This window comes from Sciurus vulgaris (assembly GCF_902686455.1).
Source record: "Sciurus vulgaris genome assembly, chromosome: 16".
Classification (NCBI taxonomy): domain Eukaryota; kingdom Metazoa; phylum Chordata; class Mammalia; order Rodentia; family Sciuridae; genus Sciurus; species Sciurus vulgaris.
The window spans coordinates 17060023-17080358 of NC_136477.1; the positions used below are offsets into that span (position 1 = coordinate 17060023).

Below are 20336 nucleotides of genomic sequence, written 5' to 3' on the forward strand. Positions count from 1 at the left end.
CGAACCCCTCTGACAAGTAAACCCAGGGTCGGGGGTCATATAATAAAGCAAAGAGGGTCCCTGGCTTCTTAAGTCCCGAGTCAGGGGCCCGCCCCCTTAGAATCAGGTAAGGCTGCCTGGATGCGGAAGAGCTCGGCGTCAGAATAATCCAGGCAGGATTCTGAACAGGCGGAACCGAACACCCAAAGGGCGCGTTGCACGTGGGCCTGACACCAGAAGACCCAGTCCTTCCAACACTTTCCGAGGCAAGCGATTTCGCCCTGAAAAAATATGGACGGGAGAGCGCCTCTCCTAGCAACAAGACGTTATTTCCGCCCCAAATAACTGCAGGCTAATGAACGCAAAGGTCTGCCCGGAAGGAAGCCAGGAGGAGCCACTTCCGCCATCCCTAAAGATGGCGCCGGCGGAAGGGGCAGGATACCGCCCGGTGGCGATGGCGGCGTCGAGGCTGGAGCTGAACCTGGTAAGGCTGCTGTGCCGCTGCGAGGCAATGGCAGCGGAGAAGCGGGACCCAGATGAATGGCGTCTGGAGAAGGTGAGGGGAATCCCTAGCTGCTGGACACAGCCTAACTCCTGGGCTTCCTGGGTTGGTAGGCTCCGGGCCTGACTCGCCCACCTCAGCAACTACGCTGCCACGCCCCTTCCGGCCAGCCCCGCCACGTCCACCTGCTTCCACCGCCCCGTAATACCTAGTGCTCCGCCCCCCAGCCCCTCCTTCTTGACACTTGGACCCTCCCTTCCGACCCCGCCTCCGCCCTGGCGCCGCCCCTAACCCTAGCTCCCACCGCTGGAGCAAGATGGGGCTGTGACCGCACACCCTATTTTTTCCTCCCCAGTACGTGGGGGCCCTGGAGGACATGCTTCAGGCCCTGAAAGCCCAAGCCAGGTGAGTGCAGGTCGCTTCAATGGTTTCAAATTCGGATGTAGGAGTTCTCCTGGGGCATCCCAGGGCTCCAGTGTCTGCCCTGAACCCCTTCCTGAACTAGAGATAGTGGGCAGGTTTCTTTTTCTTTTTCGGTTTCCAGCAAACCGGCCTCCGAGGTGATCAATGACTATTCCCGCAAAGTGGATTTTCTGAAGGGGATGCTCCAGGCAGAAAAGCTGGTGAGCAGAGCTGCTTCTGCCTCCTCAGCCCATCACGCTCACTAGAGACCCTGGCCCCTCCAGTTCCTATCTTCCCACATTTCTGCAGACCTCCTCCTCAGAGAAGGCACTGGCCAACCAGTTCCTGACTCCTGGTCGAGTGCCAACCACAGCCAGAGAGCGTGTGCCTGCCACCAAGACAGTGCATCTACAGTCCCGGGCTCGGTACACCAGCGAGATGCGGAGTGAGCTGCTAGGCATGGTGGGCTCCCTCCCTTGTTCCTGGGAACCCTTTGAACAATCCCTGAGGACCATCCCTGCCAGAATAATAAGGCAGCTATGGGGGCTCTAGAGAGTCCAACAGCCTCTTCCCTGGCCAGCAGACTAGCCTTCCCAAGAAAGGGGCACTGTGGCCAGGTCCTTGCTAGATGAATAAGAGTTTGATTCAGAGCAAAAATGAGTCATGTGTTTACGCCTCAGAGTTCACCCCCAATCCGGATCTGGCTCCTGGTTTGCTATTTTCATGAGATAGGTAGGTTTCTTCATCTATAAAATAAACTGAGAAATGCTTTTCTGAGCACTTCACTTGGATCAGCTCAACCCTTCAGAATGTGAACTGTTGTCATTACCAGTGTATAGATGAGGAAACCAGTGCTCGGAGGTCACAGGATTTGCCCAGGCCTCTGAATGAGGATACAGAAATTTTGAGAGCAGAAAGGACAGATCTGGGGATAGGACAAGGGTGGTGACCTCATATTTCTCCTTTCTTCCAACAGGATTCTGCCGGAGGTGAGTCACTCTGAATGAAAGAGAACTTGAGTCCAGGTACCTGGGACAAAATATGTCCCTCTGCTCCTCGTCCCTCATGCCCAACCTGGCTCCCACAGGTCTTCCCAGGTCCAGGGAGACTGTCACCCAGTAATGTCTGGAGGGTAAGTTAGGACAGAGGAGGTGGCCCTGGAAGAGACAGAGCTGAGCACTGCCAGCCCAAAGGGCCAAGGCTGGGCTAGATGGAGAGGCCCGAGGCCTTAGGGAGCCCAGTCTGTGATATGAAAGACTTTCTGGACATTCTAGGTAGGGCTTTGAAGCATGAACAGGAGCCTACCAGGTAGCAGCCAAGATGAAGAAATGGCATGCCAGGTAGAAGACAGGGCAGAGGCAAAGATAAAGAGGCTTAAAACAGTAAACCAATCTCTCCTTCTTCCTGCTTGGCCTGCGTCTCCCTTCCAGAGCCCGAGCGCGATGTGAGGAAGCGAAGGTGAGTGTCTTCAGCCTTCTGGAATCGGGGGAAGGGAGGGAGCTGGAGACACCTTGGGCCACTGAGGTGCCATTGCAAGAGTCTAAGCCACCCACTGGAAGCCACTTCTGAGAACACTCTTCCCAGAAGCTGAACAAAGACGGGGAAACAGACCCAAGCAGGGCATTGGCTAGAGTGCAGTCTCTGGGCTCCCTGGGAATGTGGCGGTCTCTTTCCCTCCCTCGCTCCACCTCTCCTGCCCACACATCCACCCGTGTGGGTCAGCGGGGTGGCAGGGCCCAGGCCGGCAGATGAGAAGCAGTCAGCAGCTGAGCTGGACCTCGTCTTACGACGACACCAGAACCTCCAGGAAAAGCTGTCAGAGGAGATGCTGGACCTAGCCCGGAGCCTCAGGACCAACACGCTGGCCGCCCAGAGCGTCATCAAGAAGGACAACCAGGTGTGGGGCCTGGGAGCTCTCCAGCCTGTGCCTTGGGGCGTCAGAAAAGGCACCTCAGCAGAGGGGCACTATGGCTGGGGCTTTGCTGCACCAACAGCAGTTTGGTAGGAAGCCAAAATAATGGCATTCCAGCAAAGCACAGAGCACCAGCATGGAGAGGCAGAGCCCACCCTGTCCTGGTGACACCCTGCCCACCCTGCCCACAGACGCTGTCCCACTCACTCAAGATGGCTGACCAGAACCTGGAGAAGCTGAAGACGGAGTCCGAGCGGCTGGAGCAGCACACGCAGAAGTCGGTCAACTGGCTGCTCTGGGCCATGCTCATCGTTGTCTGCTTCATCTTCATCAGCATGATCCTCTTCATCCGCATCATGCCCAAGCTCAAATAAAGACCCGGCCGCACCATGCCCGTCTCTCTGCCCTCACCCCACCCCGGGGTCCCAGTGGGATGGGAGACAAGACGGGAGGTCGTGAGAAGTCTCCAGCCACACGGTGGATGAGCAGGGAGGAAGCAGCTCAGGCTTTGGGAGGCTGGGGGTTGGCCGATAGCAAACACCCCGAGTGTCTGTCACACTCTGGACGAGGCCAGGCCCAGGAGGAGAGGGATGTGGTGGCACCCCTGCAGTCCTGGCTACTCAGGGGGCTGAGGAGGGAGGATCACTTGAGCTCAGGAGCCACCTGGACAACACAGCAAGACCCGTCTCAAAAGAATAAAAATCAAAAACAAATTTTAAGAATTCCTTTCCTATATACTACACATATATAGCTGCAAAATACATTGGAGGATCCCATTTATAATAGTAGCATAAAAGATACACTAGACAATTAAACTAGTTTTCTTGATCTATGAAGAACTAAAACTCAACAAGGAAAAAAATGCAGGATGTGAACAAAAAGAAAGAAAAACGGCTTCTAAACTTTCTCAGCAAATTAGGTGAAATTTAAACCTCTAAAAATACACTTGACAGAATGGATCACACAGGTGCTGGCAAGGTGGTGGGAAAATCCCTCTTTCTCTGCATAAATGATACAAACACCAAAGAATAGCTTGACAGGATCTCCAAGTTTAAAATACACAGACCCCTTTGCCCTGCTGATTCTATTTCTAGGAATTTATCCAACAGATTACTCACAGGTAGCCAAAGAACTTTTGCCAAAGATAATTTTTGCAGTATTGTTTGCGATGAGAAAAACATATTTGGTTGTCTTTGAATTAGGATCTCTCCAGGGGACATAACTGCTGTCTCTGGGGACAAGCTTAGGGTTTGGGGGTTTTGTTTGTTTTCCTCTGAGGATGGCAGGACCCAGGGCATCAAATACCACGGTACTACACCCCCAGCCCTTTTTATGTCAACACAGGATCTCCTAAGGTGCTGAGGCTAGTCGTGAGCTTGCAATCCTGCCTCTGCCTCCCAGGCCGCCGGAATGACAGGAGGGAACTACTGCACCCGCCGTTATTGCCTTTTCTATTTGAATTTTCAAACATGCCCTACCAGTTATTTAACGAGATACTTTTTAAAAAAATAGTGGCTGTCTTGCTGGGCGCGATGGCGCACGCCTGTAATCCCAGCGGCTGGGGAAGCTGAGACAGGAGGATCATGAGTTCCAGGCCAGCCTCAGTAACTTTGTGAGACCCTCAGCAACTTAAGAGACCTTGTCTCAAAAAATAAAAAGATCTGGGGGTGTAGCTCAGAAATAAAGCGCCCTGGGTTCAATCTCCAGTATTCAAAAATATATTTAAAAAATAAAAATATAACTGCTGAAAAAAGTGAATAAAGCAAAAAAAAAAAAAAAAAACTAAAAGCCCTAGGTTCAATCCCCAGCATCGCAAAAAAAAAAAAAAAAAAAAAAAAAAACAGGAATAAAGCTCACGAAAACCACTATGTTTCTCAGACAACGGAAGAGAAGAGAAGATGGGTTTTGATCCAGATACACAGCGGGTCTGGGTCGACGTGGGATTCGAACCTGCGTCTCACAGTTTGTAGCCCAGCCCCGCCAGGCCAGGCCCGCCCCCGCGGCTCCAGGCCCCGCCCCACCTGTCAGGTCCCGCCCACGTCCTGCCCGAGAGACCCTGCCAGTGGGGTCCAGCCCGCAGTTAATCCACAACCCCGACGCAAGTGCCTTTCCGGAAGCGGACAGAGCTTCAGATCTCCGGACCCTGGGACAGGTGACCCCGGGCGGGAACGATCCGCGACCTGCAGGCGGCGCGGAGGTGCCGGGGGGCTCTCGGGGACTGAGACCGGTGGGCTCCTCCTCAGCGCCAAGCTCTGGCAGCGCGGTGGGGGTTAACTCGAGTCCGCCCCAAGCTGCGCGGTGCTGTCTGAGCCTTTGCAGATCGCCCTTCCGGGTTACGCGGCTAGGGGAGGAGTCTGGGGCGCGCTGGGGACCAACCGTGTGCGTTTATGCAAATAGCGGCGGAGCTGGGGCCGCTCCCGCGGGCGTAGTGGACCGCGCGGGGCTGCCCCGCGCGCCGCCTCCCGCCCGGCCCGCCTCCAGGCGCGCCCTCCTTCTTGTCCGCAGGCCGCCCGCAGACCGCGCCCGCCACGCGCGGGCCACGCCGCCCCCCGCAGGACCCGCCCCCCAGCTCGGGGACCTGGGAGCTGCGCCACCCCGAGGCAGATGCCCACCCGGGAGCATTCCCGGGCCCGCGGCCCCCGGGGAAACCCACAGACCCGCCCGCCTGGCCCTGGGCCCCCGGTGAGTGTGGCCGGGAAGGGTCCACAGGCTAGGCCTTGGCAAAGGTCAGCGCCCCCAGATTAAGAGACCTCAGTCTCCTGACATACACCCCTACTCTCCTTTAACCCCCAACCCGCAGGGCGACCACAAGACCAGCGCCCGCCGCCCTCTGCGCCAGCCCCAGCCCGCGTTCCACAAGGCCGGGCCCAAGAAGATTGTATTCGAGGATGAACTAAATTCCCAGGCCCTCCTGGCCACCAGGAAGCCTACCCGAGCCATTCCTAGGGGGCATATGCAGCGGCCGCGTCCCTTCCCCGACTATGAGCTGTGAGTGTCCCGGGGGTGGTTCCGGATGCCTGGGAACAGGGGAGGAGCGCCGAAGCGGGGGCGTTGGCCGTGATAGACGTTCACCAGCTGGGAAAAGGGCATTCGAGTGGGAGGCACAGGGCCAGGGGAGGGCGTTCTTCCACTGAGCCTTCAACCGGCAGCAAGTACCCACCAGTGAGCAGCCAGAAGGAGCGCAGCCGCTACGTCGCAGTGTTCCAGGACCAGTACGGAGAGTTCCTGGAGCTGCGGCAAGAGCTGGGGTCCACACAGGCAAAGCTCCAGCAGCTGGAGACCCTGCTGAGCTCGCTGCCCCCGCCCCAAAGCCAGGTCAGCACTGGCCACAACCCCTGCTGCCCACAACCCTTCCAAGTGGCCTGACCCAAGCCTCTGGGACACCCACTAGGTCCAGATCCATGTGTGGCTTCTTCCTGTAGGGTGCACGGGTGCCAATGGCAGCCCTCGAGGTCTTCCCTGATGGGTCACTTTGTCCTGAACCTCCCTGTTCTTCCGTGGCTCCGATTCTCCTGAGCCACTTCCTCCTCCCCTGCAGGAGGAGGCCCAGGTTGCAGCCCGGGTCCGGAGGGAGTTCGAGAAAAAGTGCATGGTGAGTCGGACTCCAGGGTCCCCAGCTTCGCCTTTGCACTCCTGACAGTGCCACGAAGCTGGGACACTTGTACCCAGTTTCAAGGACAAAGACTGAGGCGTGGGCAACCCCCCGTCCCCTCTCACCCTGCAGGAGCTCTCTTTTCTTCTCACTTTAAATTGTGCTGTTTTACACTCAAAACAAAAAACTGAGGCTTATAGAGGAAAAGGCAAAGTGCTGAACAGCACAAGGACCATAGGCTAGACTGCTGCAAGGACTTCCCTGGCTCTCACCCTCCCAGGACCCTGGCTTCCTGGACAAGCAGTTGCGCTGTCACTATCTGAAGGGCAAACTGAGGCACCTCAAGACCCAGATCCAGAAATTTGATGACCAAGAGGAGAGTGAAGGCTCTGTGTACTTCTGAGTGTCCTGGAGACTGGCAGCAAGACCCACGGGGGTAGGGATCCCTTGCTTCTCTTCCTGCCTGCCGGCCTCTGGACTTGCTGTCCTCGCTATGCTTGGGGGAGCCTTTGCCGATTGCCAGCGCCATGCTTTGTCCATCAGCTTTAACGGCCCCTCTTCCAGGACCTGCCGGGAATGCCACCCGGGCCCCTATGAGGACTCCAGACCTCAGTGCCTCCGGTGGCAGCATCCTGCTCTCCAGCCCGCCCGTCCCAACCCAGGGAATGAACACGTATTAAATACTTCCTTTCTCCAGCTGCTTAGCACTCCTGATTTTGCTCAGTAGTCACCAAAAAACGAAAAGAAAACAAATCGTTTTTCTGCTGTGTGACTTGGGAGGCTGAGGCAGGAGGATCGAGGCCAGCCTCAGCAACTTAGCAAGGACCTGTCTCAAAATTTAAAATAAGTAAATAAATAAACAAGGACTAGGGGTGTAGTTCAGTGATAAGTCACCCCCGGGTTCATCCCCAGTACAAAACAAAATAAAAGAAAACAAACAAAATAACTTTTATTTTCCAGAGGGGAGAAAACAGTGAGTTCCCAAGAAAGCCCTGGTCCAGGGTCTCCGGTGGGTCTGAACACTCATCAGCGCACGGCGCTCCCTCTTCTCCAGGAGTCTCCGGTGGCCTTCTGGTCAAAGGCAGAGGGGCCAACAGCCAGCTGCCCCGGGGAACCACTCTGCAGGGCCAGCAGTGGAAGGGAGTCGCTCGCAGCTTCCTGGAGAGCTCCCAGGTGCAGGGCTGGAGTCCCCCAGAGGCCCAGCCCCCAGGCCCCTGGAGACACTGGTCCCAGTTTCTCCCTCCTCCACGTCTCCCACGCAGGCATGGACATGATTCGTGTGCCCGGCCTGGGCGGAGGGTCTTCCGGTGCCACACTCACGCCAGGCCTGGTAGAGCAGTGGGGCACAGGTGGGCCAGGATCCTGCCAGGTTGTGTGCTAGTAGTCCAGCACTGCCCTTTCTGAGTCTCCCATGGGAGCCAGGGACAGGAACAATCGAGGACGCCTGGAGGCAGGGTGGACAGTGCCAGCCACTGGCCATGAGGATAGTCTCAAAAAGCCCCTGGCCTGGGGAAGACAGCCCTAAGCCCAGTAACGAAGCTGGACAGCAGTCTTAAAAACCAGGAACATTCAAGATATCTTCTTACAGGAGGGACTACATGGGTAGGGTTTTGTAGGAAAAGTAGGAGTTCAGCAGCAAGGCCTGTGCAGACTTCTGGCCTGGGGACCAGAGAGGACAGAACTCAAGGTCTGAGTCCTCAGATGTCTTTTGAAGCTGAGAAGTGAGGTGTTGCTGTCCAGATTGGAGTGGACACATAAGGGACCCTGGCCCTGGACAGAGCCCAGTCCAGCCTCTGTAAGGGGCCAGAGTCCTCCCCAGCCACTGCCTCAGCCTTTCTCTGCAGACAGAAGGGCACGCTCCTGAGAGACTGTCATTTCACAGGAAGTAGCCTAACCCCCACCCTGCTCTCCCTCAAGGTCGGCATGGGTGAGGTCGAGAAGCTAACGGCAGCCACTGTGGAGGAATGGCTGGCCTGCCTGAGGGCTGAGCATGGTCCTGCAGGGGTCCTCCTCTGCTGTGCTGGGAAGGGCATCTTTTGGGGACTGGATGGGGAAGCTCTGGGGATCAGACCCAGGGCCTCACACATGCTAAGCACAGAAGGGTGGCTGCTAAATCCTAAGGGATCTTACAGAGGTCAGATGGCAGGTCCCTGGTGTCCTGCATAACTGCACATCACATCGACTCAGTTAAATCCACATTTTAAAGTCTATTCCACACTTTTCAAGTGCTAATTAGAAACAACCAAGGGTTTTTTTTAAAGTCATTTGTAACAAACTGAACTCAAAGCATCTTGAACACAAAAGGGAAAATCAGGCTCATGAAATTTAAAACATCCAAGAATTTCAGGTATGGCTTGATCCAGGTGCTCCAAAGGCATCTTGGGAAACTGGTCTTTCTTAGCTGCACTACTTTAATTATATCCTCCCAGTTCCAAGTGCTGCCATTGAATCTCACTGGCCTGCTTGCAATCACGTCACCATGAACCAATTACTGTGGCCAGAGAAATGTAGGGTCCAACTCTGGGCTGAGATCATGTGCTAGGACTAGCCACTGGTATTTCTCCCAGTGACACTAGAGCCCAGTCACCATGATTGACAGAGAAAAGGTGTTTTGTCCAGGACCTGTACACATCCAACCTCAGGAAGCTCACCTGAGAAGGCAGAGCAGGAGCATGAACTGGAGCCGCCTGTGGATCTGAATCCCCAGCCCCTGGCCAGCCTCCTCCCAGCCCGTGACCAGCCCACATGGCAGAGCTGGCAGGGGGCCTCACTGTGGCGGTGGGTATCCCCTGGCAGGGAACAGACACCCTCTTTACCCTCTCCTTGAAAAGATGGTGCGGGAGGCTGTGCAGGTAGGAAACGGCTTTATTATTGGCCATGTGTGTTTGTCACGTAGTGTCCAACGTGGACTCCATGTCCAGAGGGGCAGCCGGGGACGTGCGGCTGCCCCTCCAGTCCAGATGCCAAGCCCTCGTCCACAACACGGGAGGCCTGCCCCACTCACCCGCAAGTTCATGCTTGAGATGTAGAGGGACAGGGCAGGCCCAGGAGTGGACCCTCCATCCCCGCCCCACCCTGGGCGGGGTCCCAGCGGGACCTGCTGGCCCTGGAAGATCAGTCTCTTTTTGGTTTTATGATCATTTAAAAAACAGGAAAGACGAACATTTCACAGTCTTTAAAAAATAGGTGTCTCAGGAGAGAAGCCAGGGCCCTCTGCCCAGTCCCCTCAAGGCCTGGCATCCACGTCCCTTGAGGTCTGCAGATCCTGCCAGCGTGCACTGGGCCCCGCCAGTCACTGTCCCGAGTAGGGCCAGTTGAAGGTACTTCCTGACAGCAGCATGTCGCGGATCAGCGTCTCGATGGGCGTCTTGCCCACCAGGCGCATGAAGAACAGCTGGGAGATGAGGGACGCAGGGACCGCGCGCAAGGCCGGGAGCCGCAGCAGCAGGCGGCCGAAGCGCTGGGGCTGGGACGGGTACTGCGCCCGCACGTACTCCGTGAGGGCCACCTGCGCCTTCTCCTGCAGGCTCTCCACGTGGGCCGGGTCCGAGAGGCCACAGGCGTCTGGGGGACAGGAGGCAAGGTCAGACGGCAGGCAGGGACACGCACAGGGCCCACAGGGGTGACTGCTCCGGGGCACCACTCGGGGCTGTATTCAAGGATGGGGCCGCGCTGGAGGCGAGAGATGGGCCTGGGGGCCGGGGCAGGAGGACAGCAAGTCTGATGCCCGCTCAGCAACTCAGACCCCGTCTCAAACAACAACGACCAAAAACAAACACACAAAAACCTGGGGGTGTGGCTCGGCGGTGAGGCGCCCCGGGTTCAATCCCCCAGTACAAAAAAAAAAATTTTTTTTTTTTAATTAGAAAAAAAAAAGGGCTGGGGTTGTGGCTCAGCGGCACAGCACTTGCCTGGCACGCGAGGTCCTGGGTTCGAGCCTCAGCACCACATAAATAAAGGTGTCGTGCCCATCGACAACTAAAAATACTTTTTAAAAAATAGTAATAAAACGGGGCGTGTAAGGCAGTGCTGATCGTCAAGGGACATGAGGTGGAGTGGACCAGAGATCAATGACGTCGAGGTGCAGCCAGGGAGACAAGTGCTGACCACTCTGTAGGTTGGGGAGGAGGGCGGCCCGGCTGGGGTCTCAGCCCACCTGCTGTGAATGTTGGGGTACCAGCGAAAGTGGTAGCACTCTAGAAGGGCACCGTGAAGTTGGGACTCAAAAGCCTACTGGGGAAAGAAGTGGAGGCAAATCCAGGTTTATCAAATGTAGGCCACCACCCAGAGTGGCCGGGTCTGGCTCTTGCATTCGCAACCCCAAGGAAACATTTGGGGGGCTCTGAACCCTTCCAGTGGGCTGAGGGACCTCCAGGGGACAGCCTGGGAGTCTTGTCCAAGGTACAGAATCCCGGCTGGAGGTGCAGCGCGGTGGCAGACCCTATCCTCAGGAGGCCACGGCCATGGGTTTTTTCCCCAGCTGGGGGGAGGGGCGGGTAAGTCTCAAAATCAAAAAGAGCCGGGGCACCGCTCAGAGGTAGAGCGCTCGGCCCTGGTTCCATGGTCACTGGGGCAAAACAATCAAAACCACTGCGCAGCATCCGCGCAGAAAGTTGCCGGAGCGTGGTTAGGTCTGCGGCTGCAGGCTGGGCACCAAGGACCTTGCTCCGCCCCCACGGGCCCGCCAAGCCCCACCCCCACGCCCCACCAGCGCAGCTCGGGCCCCCAGCAGGCTGGCCACCTAGGGGCCCCCGAGTCAGGGGTGAGCGAATCCGGAATCCGGAAGAGAGGCGGCCACAGAGCCCGAGCCCGAGCCGGGCGTCAGGGACCTCTCCCCCGCTCCTCCTCTCCCTGCTCCCAGTGCTGATGAGGGGACGGGGTCGGGAGCGCGGGAACCCGGGGGGCCGGCCGTGGGCACCAGAGTCACTGGGTCTCTAGGGTCGGGGTCCCAAGTCCTTGCGGAGTCTTGAGACTGGCGGTGGGATGTCCTGCAGCCGCTCCCTGCACCGCCCCAGCAGCGCTACACCAGCAGGGCCCCAGCTCTGGGGAGGGGGTGTGGGGTGCTCCTGGAGGCGGGGCCTGGCCCGGGTCCCTAAGGGCGGCGTCGAGGTCCCGCCCCCCGCCCCGTCGCACCGCACCGCAGGGTCCTCACCCGGCGTGAAGAGCGCGATGGCCTTGAGGCAGCCGTACTCGGCGGAGTCCACCTGCAGGCGGCCCAGCTTGTCCACCTGCTCCTGGAAGGCGCGCACCTGGTCCATGAAGGCCACGGCGCGCTCGGCGGCCATGGGCGCGGCGTGCAGACCCGCGGCGGCCAGCAGCGGCGCCGTGTGCAGGGGCAGCGCCGCCTGCGCCGCGTTCAGCACGAACAGCTCGCTCCAGCTGAGGCGCAGCAGCGCCACCTGGTCGGCCACCGGCAGCTCGGGGAAGAAGGGCGCGTGGCGCGCCCACTCCACGGTGCTGAAGAGCAGCCGCGCCGCCAGCTCGCACACGTTGTCGATGCCCAGCACCGCGCCCGCCGTGCCGCCGCCCGCGCCGAAGCGCCCGGCCGCCGCGGGGTAGGGCTCGGCGCGCAGCAGCTGCGCGATCAGCTCCGACACCGGCTGGCCCGGGAACAGGTCTCCGCCCGCCGCCGCCAGCGCCGAGCCCGGGGGGCTGCCCGAGGCGGCGGCCACGGCGCCGGGCAGCGAGTGCGGGATGCGGCCGCGCTGCACCGCTGCGGGGAGGGGGGCAGGAGAGGCAGGCGTGAGGGGCGGTGAGGACCGGTGCGGACGTGGGGGACACGGGGGAGGGCGAGGCCGGAGGGAAGCAGGAAGAGGGAGGGAGACAAAAGCGGGCAGCGGGTCACTCCGCCCCTCTCCTCCAAGGCCCCAGCTCAGCCTTCCTCAGGACCCCAACCTCACCCCCACCCAGCTTCAGGGGGGCGATGGGACCAACTGCCTTCCAGCTGACCCCTTCTCCCTGGACTAGGCCAGCTCTGCCCGGTGGCCTTCCAGGCTAATCTGTCAATCACATCCCCAGCTGCCAGTCGTTGGGGTCCTAAGAGCTGAGGATGGAGCCAAGGAGGACGCGGGACCCTGGCCAGCTGAGTTCCCAAGGCGAGTGGCCGATATTCCGCCAGCACCAGGTCTCTGGTGCGCAGACCCACCGTCTCTCCGCCTTCGCCAGGGGCCCCTGGGGCCAGAGCCCGTGTTTGGGTATAGCTGGGACCAGCGTCCAGCCTCCAACAGGCCCTGGTAAATAATATCTTGTCTCCAGGAGCCTTTCCCATAAGGGAGGAGGCTCCACTGGGGTCCTTGTCCCCAAGGACCAAATGAGTAGGAGGAGGGAAACTGAGGCACAAAAAGGCTAAGGGTGGCCACAGCGCTGCCCGGCCGTGCTGGGTGGGTGGGTGCAAAGGCAGACGGGGCCAGGTGCCAGGCTGAGGCCAGTTCATGAGCTCTCGTGAGCTGGCACACCCTGTGAACTCCGGGTCAACTCAGCATGGAACCAGTAGAGGAGGGGCCATGGGCAGGAACCAGGGGCCCCAGAGAAGCAGAGGCATGAGCTGGAGCGCTGCCCATCATTTTTGAGTCTGAGTCACTTGTGAAACGGGTACAGCTGGAAAGGGCCCACAAGTGGTACCCTTTCCCAAGGGGCCTTCTCCCCATTTGCTCAGTGGGATGTAAACCCCACTCTCACCAACCCTCCTTCACCAGTTACGTTCCTGCCTCAGGGCCTTTGCACCTGATGTCCCCTCCTCCTCAAAACCCCATCCCCAGCTTCTTGCTCCTCACTCAGCCCAGACTGTGGGGACTCAGATCCCAACCAAAACTCTCTTGCCCTCAGATCCTGGCCTCATCGACCTGCTCTGTGTTTCCTCAGCTATAAAATAGCCATGATGACGATGACCCTGTCACTGAGTTCACTGAGAATCCATACAACTAGCATTACAGGAAGGGCAGAATGGATGATAAGTTGAATCAAAAGCATTTATTGAGCACCTACTGTATGCCAGACCCTGGACTCGGTGCTAGGGACATATCAGTGAACAAGAAAGATCAAGAGCCCCGCCCTGAGGGGATGACATTCTGATGGAGCCCGGTGGGGGTGGCAGGGGAGGGTAATCAGGAGGGTTTCCCTGAGGAGGTCAAGTTTGAGGAAACCCTGAAGGAGGTTCCCCAGAAGGGGGAAGCCATGCAGACATCTGGAGGAAGAGCACTCTGGGCAGAGGGAACAGCCCGTGCAAGGGTCCTGAGGCAGGACCGTGCTCAAAGCACAAGTTCTGATCATGATTGTGAGTGGTGGTCACCCCTGAGACTGGAGATACAAGGTCCTGATTTGAAGGATATCAGGATTTTAGATCAAATGGACAAGCAGAGGCAAAATCCAGGCTGGGGAAGAAGGACAGGGACAAGAGAGTCACCTTAAAACTTAAAGGGACCAAAAGGCATAATAAAAGTTGTTTTCTTATTGTTGTGGGTTGGTTTTGTTTTTTGATTTTGGGGTTTGTCTGCAGTGCTGGGGATTAGGGTGCTCTACCCCTGAGCTACACGTCCAGCTGTCTTTTAATTGTATTTTGAGACAGGGACTCATTCGGTTGTCCAGACTGGCCTCTAACTTGCAATCCTCCTGCCTCAGCCTCCAAGTAGCTGGGATTACAGGCGTGCACCACCACATCCAGCCGTGAACAATTTTAAGGAAAGACTCTGAGTGGCTTTCCTAGCTTCTCCCACAGAGGCCCAGCAAGAAGAAACCAACTTTAAGCAGGTGACTCTCAGGTTATACGCTAGGAAAAACTGCCAGCCTAGCCATAACCCAGCACAGGGGATCTGGTCCAACAGACTGAATTCCGCCCTCAAGACTCAGGGCTCCTTGCAGATACCTCTGGGTTCCACTTGAATTCCAAAGGCCACAGAATCAAAGGCCCAGCGTGTGTCCATCTACCCAGATCCCCTGGGCAGGGACAGGAGGTTGGACCTCCCTCTGGCTCCCAGGGCCTAGGGTCAGGAGAAAGGACAGGCCACCTTTTGCCTCAATCTGGCCCAGTTCCTGCCTTGGGCAAACACGGTGTGTGCAGTGGGGGGAGGGGGCCAGTCAAATACAAACACGGGCCTGTGCAGAAGGGACAGGGAGGTCACCAAGGAGTCAGGCTGGGGAACTGCCTTGGAGCCAGGGGAGGCCTGAGAGGGCTGAGAGCCGGAGGCCCCGCCGCTCCCTGGGCTCTGCTGCAGGCGGCCATGCATCGTAATTGGATTCCTGCAGCCCAGGCGGCTCAGCCCAGGGGATCGGGATCGTGGTAACGAGGTCAGCAGGCGCCCCAGCCCCCGCGCCGACCCCGGGCCGGGCGCCAGGCCCTCCCAGGCCCGTGCCACTCACCCTCCTTCCTCATGCCCACCCGGAAGCACTTCTTGAGGCGGCAGTACTGGCACTGGTTCCGATGATGCTGGTCGATCTGGCAGTCACGGTTGGACCTAGGGACACAGAAGCCGAGGCTCCCTGTGACACGCACCTCCACCGCGCGGAGCCACCCTCTGGGCCGCCTCTGGGAGCTACTCCAGGGAGACACCGGCAGGTGCTCCCTGGATTGGGGGTCCCCAAAGGAGGGCGGGGTCGGCACTGCAGGTTTCCAAACAGGAAAGGGCAGCTGGCAGAGTTGATGGGCGAGCCCCGTCTGTGGGAAAGCAGATGGGCACAAGAGGGGCACGTCATTGGGATTTTGAAGGATAACCAGGAGCTCTCAGGCGACTGGAGAGCTTGGAGGGAAAGGGCACAGTGAGAGCAAAAGTGTGGAGAGCTAAATGGTTTCGCTGTATTGGGTCAACGTCAGGCTACGAAGCAGTCACTGTCCCAAGGGTCACTATGAGGGGACACAAGGGACATAGTCAGGGAGCTGGGTCTTGTGAGCTAAGATGCCAGAGGCCAGGCCAAATGCCAGTTGTTTCTGGGGTCACATCACGGAGGACCCGTCACACGCCTGCTGAAGGCCTGCGCTGAGGAGGAGCCAGCCTGGTCCCCCTGAGGGCCCACCGCCACCCTGTCCTGAGACCACCCGAGCCCTAAGCCGAGCAGCCCGGTGGCCTCTGCTGCCTCTTCCAGGAGCAGGACAGGTGGCCCCCCCATCAGGTGCAGCCCCAGAGGAAAAGTTCAGGCCCTTGTCCTCAAATGTCCCCAGAAAACTCTCCCTTGGCCCCGTGTTCCCCCGTCTCACCACCATGGACTGGGGGCACCCCAACCCCCCAGTGGGCACCCAGTGACAGAATGAATTAGACTCTCCACTCTTAAAGGCACGGTGCACACCCAGCTGCGACACCTGGCCCAGCCACACCCGGCGGCCTCCCCAGCCTGTGTGGGATGCTCCAGGCCTGGGGTGAGTGTGCAGGTCCAGACCCGGCCAGGGAGCTCAGAGGCAGGGCCAGCAGGGCAGAGGCCCCGAGGCGCCAGCCACTGAGCCCAGCAAGAGGCCCCACTAGGGCAGAGGGAACTCAGGCAGAACCCGAACAAAGCCCCAGCAGACTGCAGGGGGAGGATCCAGGGCAGCCGGCCGGAACGGGCCAGGCCTGGGGCCCAAGGGCAGGGGGCCTACTCAGGGCCACCTGACATCAGATGAGGCCCTGAGCCTTTGGCCTCAACTTTCCCAGCTATAGAATTTGGACAGATCTGTCTCCCCAGATAAGGAAATAGTAAGTCCTTCCTGTTATCTCACCTAAAGAGTATATGCTTTGCCCAACCACACGGCCCAATGCAGCCTCCTCTCTGGCTTTTGGCCTTTGGCCTCTAGTCCTATTTTTCTTTCTTTCTGTTTTGGAGATGACATCTTGCTACATTGCCCAGGCTGGTCCAGAACTCCTGAGCTCAGGCCATCCTCTGCCTCAGCCTCTGGAGTAGCTGGGACTACAGATGTGCACGCTGCACCGGACCCTCCCTGTTCACACGCCCGTCGCCCTCAGCCTAGCATTTCAGATCCATTTGGCTCGACCTCCTTCAGGGCCTGAGCAGTCTCGTCTTCCAGCCCAGCTCCCCAATTTGCCCCTAAGCATTCACCTGGGCACCCTCAGGAGCGCCCTCTCCTGCCTGCCACACCCTTCATGCTCAAAAGGCCACCTCCTAGGACCCTCCTCCAGGCAGCCTTCCCTGACCCTCAGGCAAAGCCCCATGCTCCCTCCCTAGAAGTGCAGACTCAACAGGCTTGGGGCATCGGGTGTCCCCTCCAGCCTGAGAGCTCGCTGAAGGCAAGGCTTAGGCTGGGGTCTCGCTACGGGAGGGCATGAAACCATGCAGGCTGACTGCTTAATGAACTGGAGGCCCAGAGAGGGACAGTGACTCCCCTGGGCCACACAGCTCAGGTTCTGAAGAACATGCCAGCCCCAAATGATGCCCCCTCTTGGTGCACCCCGACCCTACCCTGGGACCCTGAAACTGCCTGAGCCCCTCCTCTGCGCTCCCTGAAGACCCAACCAGAGTACAGGCATTTATTCCAGCAGCAAGAATGAGGCCAAAGTCTGGTGGCCCAGTTAGCACTGGAGGAGGGAGCAGGCCAGTCCCGCTCCCACCTGCCCCAACCACCCCAAGCAGGCTCTCACCAGGGACCTGGGGCCAAATTCCAGCCCCGGTGGTCTAGGTCCCCACACGCTGCCTCTGCCAGCCAGCCAGCCCTTGGTCAGCAGCCCTCGCTGGGGACGCAACGACTCCAACTCAGCCCCCTCCCTTCCTGGCCCCACAGTTCCCCTTGCTGAGCCCAACAGGACCAGACACCCTCCATGTGGGACCCAGGGCAGGTAGCGGGATGTCCTTGGACCCGTTTTGTGCATCTGGGAAATGGGACTGTCCATTCTACTCCTACAGAGACCATGATGTTCCTGGGGGTGTAGGCAAGGACTTCGCTGAAGGAAAGGATATTCACCCTCCCCAGGCAGGACACTAACCCCCTTTCCAGCAGACCCTCCATCCCCAGCACCAACAGGAATAGCTGGCAGGCCACGCCCTGCCTGAGGGTCTCCAACCTGGGACCACCCAGGGCTGCTCCTTGGAAGCTTTTCCCTTCCATCTCCTCTCAGTCGCCCCAAACTTCACAGGACTGTCCAGGAGCCCCAGGTCTGCACTCAACCCGTGGTGTGCGTGTGGGGGGGGTGCGGTCAATTCCGGTGGCCCTGCCGGCCCTCCAGTAGTGGTTTCCGGTGACCCAGAGCCCAGAGAGAGACCAGGAGGTGCCCCCCTGACAGGCAGGCCCAGCCCCCCTTCCACAGCAGAGCCCCTCATGTGAAGGAGACCACCCTGAGCCATCCCAGCCTCCTTCCAGCTGCCGCGGTAGCCCGGGCGACTTTGGAAGTGATATTTGACCCCAAGGGCGCGCCGTATCGATCCGCGCGGCCGCAGACAATGGCCCCTGGACGCTGCGAGCTCACGGTCCAAGTTCCACGTTCGATTCCCGCGGGCTGCGCAGCGCGCCGAATCCCCAAGAGAAGGGGTGGCCTGGGGTTAGGGTCCCACTCCTGACAGCACCCCCAACCCCTCCCCGCGCGACCATGACCCCTCCCCGGAGGAAGCGGAGAGACGAGGAGCGAGTAGCCCAGGCAGAAGCCGCGAGGGCCCACCTGATGGGGGGGGACCTGCATGGATGCCACGCCAACTGTATACGCAACCCCAGGAATGGAATGGCGGGAGGGGGGCTGTGCCCCTAGCTCCAAGGGGGAGTGGAGGCGCAGGGAAGTCAGCACCAGGCCCAAGGTGACCGAGCAGGTCAGAGGCCCGCCCCAGGCCGGGGCTGGGTGCCCGGCGGCGGTGCGCCGATGGGGGGCTCACCGGCAGGTGTAGCTGAGGTTGCGGCGGATGCTCCGCTTGAAAAAGCTCTTGCAGCCCTCGCAGGTGAAGACACCGTAATGCTTGCCGCTCGACTTGTCCCCGCACACCACACAGTCCACCTGCAGCCCCGGCCGTTCCTCATCGCCAGGCTCCGCATCGCTGGCGGCGCCGGGGGGCGAGGCCGAGTCTTCTTCGGCCGCGCGCGGGTAGCCGCCCGCCTTGTCCACGCCGTTCGTGTCGCCGCCGGGGCCGCCCCAGCCGCCGGTCACCATGGCCATAGCCCCAGGGCAGCGGGGCCGGGGCGCCCCCTCCTCGTTCTTCCTTTCGGGCACTCCTCTCGGCCCCGGGGGCCCTACCGGGCGCGCATCCGGCCCCGGCGCGCGGGGGGCACCGGCTGCACCCCCCAAAAAAGTTTTGCAGCAACTTCCTGCGGCCGGTCCGCGCGCCCGGGCGGAACTGGTCGGGCCGGTTCCAGGCCAACTTTCCCACGCGTGCGCGGGGCCGGCGGGGGCGCGCTAGAGGCGTGGGCCGGGGGCCCCGAGGTCTCGCGCCCCACCGCCCTGGGGCCCCGGCAGGGGCGCGCGGGCCATGACCCGGCCCGGGCTGCGCAGGGGGCGCCCTCTGGCCTGGCCGCCGCTCGGCCTGGGTCTGCGGCCAACTTAGCGGGTCGCCATCGGAGCGCGGGAGGCCGGGGGGAAAGTTTGGCCGCAAGTTGCGCGGCCGCCCGTGGCGAGGGGGAGGGGCGGCGGGCGCGCGCCGGGGCCAGTCGCCGCGCCCCCTGGGTCCCCAGGGCCCCCAGCTGCCCGCCGCGGCCGCTCGGGGCCTGCAGGGCCGCGGGTCGCCGCCTCCCGAGCTGCCGCCCCCGCTGCGGCCGCGCCCGCCCGGCCTGGGCCTGCGCCTGGGCCCGAGCCTCGCTCTCGCCGCCGCCGCCGCCGACCCCGCGCGCCGGCCTCGCGCTGCGGCCGGTTTGACACACAACGTTCCATCCGCGGGGCGGGCGGGGGGCGGGGGCGGGGGCAGGGGCGCGCGCCGCGGGCTGGGGGCGGGCGCTCGTTGCCCCGGCGACGGCCGCCCTTATAAGGGCATGGGTGGCCGCGCGCGGCGCCCGGCGCCCGGGCCGGCGGGAGGGACGGGGGCGGAGCGCGGGGCCGCTGGGCCTGACCCTCCCCCACCCGTCCCCAGGCCCCCGCCCTCCAGCGCTCCAGCCTTAACCCCTGCAGGGCCGCCGCGGGGGCCTGAGCGGCAACTGCCCTCTGCCCTTCCTCTATCGTCGCCAATATGTCTGTCCAAGGCTCTTCCCTCCACCTCCGGCCTTGGACGTTATGTCACTCAAATACCCTCGAGGCGTCCCTCGGAAGCCCCCCGCCTCACGCATTCCGGGCAGAAGCAATAATCGGGGACTTTTGCACCCGGGGGCACGCCCCTGCGCAACGCGGGCGCACACACATACACACACACACACACACACACACACACACACACACACACACACACACACACACACACACACACCCCCTGGGGCATTTCTTTGCACAGTTGCAGGATGGATTGTGTTTGCTTCCTCTTCCAGAAAGTCGCCACGTCCGACCCCCACTCCACCCTTTCACTGCTTGCGTGAACACCTGGTGCCCAGAGTCTCCAGGGAGAAGGGATGATGTGGTCTGGGTCTGGTTGGCCTAGTAGCGGGTAGCGAGGTCAGGGGGTCCTCTCTCCGGAATTTTGGGCCTCTGGGGGCAGGGCACCCTGCAGCCCTCCACCGGCTGGAGGTCGCAGGAATACCGATCACCCCGGCCAGGGCCTGTCCCTTTCCCCACTTCATTTCCTTTCCTCCTGTGCTTTACAGAAGGGCTTGGCCCGGAGACTGGCCGGCCGGATTACAGATGTCTCCAGGATCCCTGGAGCCGCCCAGCTGCTGCCTTCTCTACCAGACTCCCTGCTTCCACCAGCACTTACTAAGCACCCTTTGCATGCAAGACTGGACTCGGGAGCAGGGGATGCCTGAGACTCGGGCTCTAGGCCTGTTAATGTTTAACCGACTGGAGAAGTTCTTCCTCAGGTGACCTTTCACCCATGAGTCCCAAAGATTCAGCCACCCAGCCTGTCCTCCCTCCTAGCCCTGGACCCAGAACTGGACACCAGGACACGTGACTGAGCCTTTGAGGGCCACAGAC

The 20336-nt window shown here is 60.3% G+C and overlaps 3 protein-coding genes across 4 annotated transcripts; 2 read left to right on the forward strand and 1 right to left on the reverse strand.

The window, feature by feature from the left end:
- The first annotated feature begins 351 nt into the window (after positions 1-351).
- USE1 (unconventional SNARE in the ER 1) lies at positions 352-3676 on the forward strand. 2 transcript variants are annotated; one of them, XM_079116646.1, is made up of 8 exons: positions 352-535; positions 837-886; positions 1026-1104; positions 1193-1345; positions 1860-1872; positions 2314-2341; positions 2606-2780; positions 2987-3676. In XM_079116646.1, exons 1-8 carry the CDS (start codon positions 395-397, stop codon positions 3167-3169), a joined length of 822 nt encoding a protein of 273 aa, XP_078972772.1. In that variant the 5' UTR covers positions 352-394; the 3' UTR covers positions 3170-3676. The 2 variants fall into 2 exon arrangements, with proteins under 2 accessions (XP_078972772.1, XP_078972773.1); XM_079116647.1 differs by lacking the exons at positions 1860-1872; positions 2314-2341 and having other exon boundaries at positions 353-535; positions 1193-1383.
- A 1119-nt stretch (positions 3677-4795) lies between these two features.
- OCEL1 (occludin/ELL domain containing 1) lies at positions 4796-7083 on the forward strand. The gene is made up of 6 exons (XM_079115238.1): positions 4796-4947; positions 5301-5477; positions 5596-5783; positions 5945-6110; positions 6334-6387; positions 6668-7083. The coding sequence occupies exons 2-6, from the start codon at positions 5400-5402 to the stop codon at positions 6788-6790; spliced, it is 609 nt and encodes a 202-aa protein (XP_078971364.1). The 5' UTR covers positions 4796-4947; positions 5301-5399; the 3' UTR covers positions 6791-7083.
- Positions 7084-9234: 2151 nt separating this feature from the next.
- Positions 9235-19167, reverse strand: NR2F6 (nuclear receptor subfamily 2 group F member 6). Its single transcript, XM_079115603.1, has 4 exons — positions 18166-19167; positions 14743-14837; positions 11540-12100; positions 9235-9951 (listed from the first exon to the last, which is right to left on the reverse strand). The coding sequence occupies exons 1-4, from the start codon at positions 18441-18443 to the stop codon at positions 9680-9682; spliced, it is 1206 nt and encodes a 401-aa protein (XP_078971729.1). The 5' UTR covers positions 18444-19167; the 3' UTR covers positions 9235-9679.
- Positions 19168-20336: the final 1169 nt, after the last annotated feature.